Below are 5,607 nucleotides of genomic sequence, written 5' to 3'. Positions count from 1 at the left end.
GAAACCATAAATTAAGTAATTTAAAATATTCACTTGCAAACTAACCTTTCCGTTGCAGGATATTCTTTTGGGTATAAAGTTTCCAGCGACTTTGGTAACAAGGAAAATGAGATTGAATTGTTCAAAAATTATATTTTAGTAGCTCAGTTGGTTGACTACCTGAACTTTCACCTTGTTGGTGAGGGTTTGAATCCACGTCGTAATCCCTCTTCTTCTCCTATCCCACAACTAAAAAAATCATATTTTAGGTGGGTCTTAATTCCCCACGTGATATCCAAAAATATATCTCCATAATTAACAAAATTGAACATATACAGCGGCTTCCAGAAAGCCTTATGTAACTCTTATCATAGTGGAGATAATTTTGGTCCTTGACATGTAGAAATGGAGTAATAGTAATATCGAACCCGTGACCTCCATCGTGTAATCTTTAGTGGATAATGATCCTTGACATGTAGTAATGGAGTAATAGTAATATAAGCAATAATCTTTAGTGGAATGATTTGAAGTATATAAAAGTAAAGTTACGCAACAGAGGATAAGCAATAAATAAAAATGTAAATTCAACCCGTTCTCAACTCTCAACCGTAATTATTTGCTTCTTTTTTAGAGTAAAAGCTCACGATGGCAGAGTCTCGTGTTGATAACGTGTTATAAAATAATATTAAAAGTACACGGCAATAAGAAATATAGCCAAACAAGCTCGGGGGAGAGAGAGGGATTTTATTATTCTTTCAATTATTGTACCAATGAATTGAATTGACTTTCTATTTATAGAAAAAAGAAAGTATATGAGAACCTCGCGGAAGCTTTCTTTGCCTAGGCTTTTCGAATTCGCCGATTGAAATGCTGAGCCCACAGTTAATTTCAAGCTACTGCTTTTCGAAATTTTATCTGCTTGTCCGTTGTCCTAACTTCAAATTGCTTGATTACTTGTGATTGTATCTGCTCGTTATTGTGTATTCGAATGAACATCTATTATACGGTGTATTTATAACATTCAACAATTTCTTTCCAATTTGATAGCTCACATTTGTCTACAACTTCGAATGGCCAGAGCCTAATTCCATGGATTGTGTTTTGAACGTCTAATGACCTTCAACATAATGATTCGTCCCGAAATTACATCTACATTTTACCAACTCTTCCCTCCTCCCCTCCCCCTTTAAGGATATATTTAGGCCTACACAAGAAAGTCCGATCTCCCCATGTAGACCTAGCTAAAAAGTTATCCATGCATCCAAACTTAGTAATATTGGTTTAAATATTGTATATGCGTCTAAAAATTCACTAAATAAGTACAAATATATACTTTGAACCAATAAATTATATAAATAACGGTAAAATTTCAAACTCGACCCACAATATTCAAATTCTAGATCCGGCTTGCCGATCTCAATAAGGTTGTTCCTAAAAAACCGTGGTGAATATGTTGAAAATGGCATTTCCTACATAAATGTAACTATGTACAACATGGTGTTTGGTTTAGACAATAAATTGGCAATAATAGTGTCGGTGCGGCCATTCTTCAGTAAATGAGATTCTCCCCATGATTTCTATTTTGGCCATTCAATCATGAGTTGTTACTTCACTGGGAAATCTACAGTTACCATTCGGTAAAAGATACCGCAATATATTACGGCTTTTTGGTCATCTTCTTAACTTTTCTGTCTTAGCTTCTTTCCCAAAGCGTCAGCGCATAGCATTTTGTTGGAGAGTTATCAGATTGCACTAAGACTAATTTATGTCATTATCTGAATTTTCTGAAACAGTACATTACTAAGGCCCCCTCTCCCTTTATTCTTTTCTTTTAATTCCTTTTTTACAATAGAGGGGAAGGAGAGTAAAAAAGATTGATAATGCAGCTTGGAGAAGTAAATGATATCAGTTTGATCATTTTGATCCTTATTATAGCTAAAGACACACGCCTTGTTAGTAATCTTTGATGATATTGGCTCTTCTAAAGTACATAATAAATCATTTAAATGAAATAAACTATCCAACAGAATTTTTTCGATTCATTTCACCCAATTTGACGGTGCATGCCTTAAGAAAATCCTATTTAAGCCAATTGGACTGGCAAATGAATCAACTTTTATGTCTCCGTATTGGCCCTTACCCCTTATTTTGCACTAATTGTTGTTGAAACCATAAAATTGAGATTTTTCTTGAGGTACAAATTGGAGAAATGAATCGAGAGAAGGTGACCGTCCTTATTTCAGTTGAACAATAACATAGACCAAAATGTTTCAATTTTATAAAGTAGTGATTAAAACTGTTCAATTATATATAGTTAAAGACTATACTAAAAGGAGTCTTAAAAAATAAGGAACTGTTTTTGTCATATTCCTGAGCTCGGGTCACCTAGCGCGCTGTGAAAACGATAGTTATATTTTTCAAATTGATGCAATAGTATTCTGCCATTACGCAGATAATGAGCTTCCATAAGGTTATGTCATTTTAATTCGGCTAAGGGTCCCATATGGTTTGTCCAATGTAGGGCCACACACCAAACCAATCAACTTTAGCTTTTGGTTAAAAACTTTAATTATTGGAACAAGGTTGTTGTAATTATAAGGCACATAAGCTTATACGGTCCCTCCATAATCATAAGTTGCTTTCTTGAAAGGCTAATTACACCACATTCCCGGGCATTTCGCCTCAAATTAAGACCCCATTGTTCCTCATTAGAAATTAAACAACACACCAGTCTTTATCTTTATATAAATAGACATTACTCGTACGACGTAGCCATAATTGAAGCTTTAATGCTGACCGACATACGCACACATATTTACTCAGTGGTCGAATTTGAAACGAGTCATGTCAAGTGACTGTCCAGTGTCACCATATACAAATGCATCAGCTAGCCTTAGCGGACCAGTAAAGTAAAGGAGTTTATTATGCTCTTCTTCTTCTTTCTGACTCCAACAGATAGTATATCATTTTGTACAAATTACATTCAATTCTTGAGTATTTTTTTACAAAAAGATGAACCGAGAAATGAGTGGGGAGGATGAGAAGCCGCAGCAGCAAGAACAAATGAGTCGTGTGAATGGGGTTCAACATCATCATGAGGATAAAATAGATTATGTGTTTAAGGTGGTGGTGATTGGGGACTCTGCAGTTGGGAAAACACAAGTGCTTTCCAGGTTTGCTAAGAATGAGTTCTGTTTTGACTCAAAATCAACCATTGGTGTTGAGTTTCAAACTAGGACTGTTTCTATTCAGTCTAAAGTGATCAAGGCCCAGATCTGGGACACTGCTGGCCAAGAAAGGTTTGCCTCTGTTTATTTTCTTTCTTTTCTCTCTGCTTCTCATTTGTGTTAATTGATTCATTCTTGTTCACATAAATGCCAGTTTAGTTTCCCTTCCGCTTAGTTGTTGGTGTGCGAACGAAGTTAGCATAAGAAACTGATATAAGGGTAATTGATACTGTTCATGGCACGGGGCCTTTTGAAAAAAAGACGTGTGAGTTTGGCCTAAAGTAGACAATATCACACCATTAGACGAATATTTTTGAGCTGTTTTAGCTCAACATTAGTTTCATGGCGACTCCCAGGGGCGGAGCTAGTAAGGGCCGAGGGGTTCATAACCCCCTTTGGCGAAAATTATATAGTACATACAAGGCGGAGCTAGTAAGGGCCGAGGGGTTCATCTGAACCCCCTTTGTGAAAAATTGTGCAAGATATACTGAGGTTAAGATTATATTTATGTATATATAATAAATGTTGAACCCCGTCAATTTTCCACGTGTGTTTATTTTTTTATTTTTGACTTTTTCTAGGTAAAAAATCGCCGCTGTACGACTACTATAAGCACTGTGTGTTCATTTTGCTCATAATTTTTTCAACACAATATGATTTAGCTATACAGTATTGGAGCAATTACTAGTTAAGTCAATGAAGTTGCCTAATTGGGATAATTTTGAGATATTATAGTCATGTTTAGTCAAGCTAAGCACAGTAGCCCAGCAACATGGTTGTAGAATTAGTAAATTGATTGTACCTGCTACTTTTTAGTACAGACCAACTTAATGAGGGCCCAATCATATTTGATTCTGTTGCTGTTAAAGAAATGGTGATATCTTGTGTTCATACTATGACAACGTTATTTCAGCTACCACGTGCCAATTATTTCACCCTCTAACAACTTACATTAATGAAGCCGGGGATAGTACAGGTTGCTTTCTTGGTGTGGCTGTATCAACAAATTCTAGTTTCTTACTTAAAATATCTTACTCTAAACTATATTTGATGAGTCCATGTGGATCAATATTAAGTTGAATGTCAACATAATAATCTAGATGAATACTTTTAACATCGAAAATTCTTCCGAATAACATTACCATATCATGATTATCAAATTTTCGCTGCATAACCTTACTAGTTACAGTATGATAATTAGAAAGGTGAGGGTGCAAAAGCAAACGAAACAGAGTGCAAGATATCTAGCACCATATTTCTTGTCACAATAAATGTGAACTTAGCACTAAGCAATAAAATAATGAAAACAAATTCAACTGTATATATCACTCAAGCTAAAGTCAGTACGTCTCTATAATGTACACTGGACCCTGTATTGGACAGGTATAGAGCAGTAACTAGTGCATACTACAGAGGAGCACTTGGAGCCATGTTAGTATACGACATAACAAAAAGACAGACATTCGATCATGTAGCTAGATGGGTTGAGGAACTCAGGGCTCACGCCGATAATTCCATTGTGATCATGTTGATTGGTAACAAAGCCGATCTAGTTGACTCGAGGGCTGTTCCAACTGAAGACGCTGTCGAATTTGCAGAGAGGCAAGGGCTATTTTTCTCTGAGACATCAGCTTTTAGCGGCCACAATGTGGAGTCAGCATTTTTGAAGCTATTGGAAGAAATATTCAACATGGTATCAAGGAAGACTTTGTTGGTGGGTTCTGATGCAAATGGAAATCACATCAAACAGACCAATAATGGGTTGCTTAAAGGATTGAAAATTGACGTTATTTCTGGTCCTGATTTTGAAGTTAGTGAGATGAAGAAATTATCTTCTTGCTCTTGCTAATGTTACTAGCTTTTTGGTGGGGTGTTAAAGTATATTTAAACAAATGGAAACTGCGGAAGAGATAAATATGACGAGTGTGTCAAAATGGGCTTGTATGTCAGAAGCTTTTCAAGAAGATTATTGCTCCCTCGTGGCTTTATAATATAGCTATTGATTAGATTATTTGAGGATGTGGAGTGGTTTGAGATCAATATTTTTGTATGCAATTGATTTTGTAATGAACTTAATTTGCGTATTAATATGTACATGATTTTTCCAGAGTATCACAACAAGAAAAACAATCTGCGACTTTAGTAGCACAAAAAATAAAAAGTTGAACCAAACTAGCACAAAAAAAAAAAAAATACATTACTAGTTTTCACGCACGAAATTCGTGCGTGAAAAGATCAGACAGACCGCAAAATCCACTTTGGATTGCGTGAAAGGGCTGCAAAAAATCCACTTTGGGCCTTTCACGCATGAATTTATTGCGTAGATAGTGTCAACTGTTTTTTTTTTTTTTTTTTTTGTGTTACCTTTCCAGTCACGTTTTTTTTCCATACTTTGGGCAAA

At 35.6% G+C, this 5,607-nt stretch overlaps 1 protein-coding gene across 1 annotated transcript; it reads left to right on the top strand.

Annotated features, from left to right (window-relative positions):
- Positions 1 to 2,659: 2,659 nt before the first annotated feature.
- On the top strand, positions 2,660 to 5,300 carry LOC132063738 (ras-related protein RABA3-like). Its single transcript, XM_059456435.1, has 2 exons — positions 2,660 to 3,278; positions 4,590 to 5,300. Exons 1-2 carry the CDS (start codon positions 2,992 to 2,994, stop codon positions 5,053 to 5,055), a joined length of 753 nt encoding a protein of 250 aa, XP_059312418.1. The 5' UTR covers positions 2,660 to 2,991; the 3' UTR covers positions 5,056 to 5,300.
- The last annotated feature ends 307 nt before the right edge of the window (positions 5,301 to 5,607 follow it).

Source organism: Lycium ferocissimum, chromosome 7 (genome assembly GCF_029784015.1).
Source record: "Lycium ferocissimum isolate CSIRO_LF1 chromosome 7, AGI_CSIRO_Lferr_CH_V1, whole genome shotgun sequence".
NCBI lineage: Eukaryota > Viridiplantae > Streptophyta > Magnoliopsida > Solanales > Solanaceae > Lycium > Lycium ferocissimum.
This window is presented reverse-complemented; position numbering and strand designations above follow the sequence as displayed.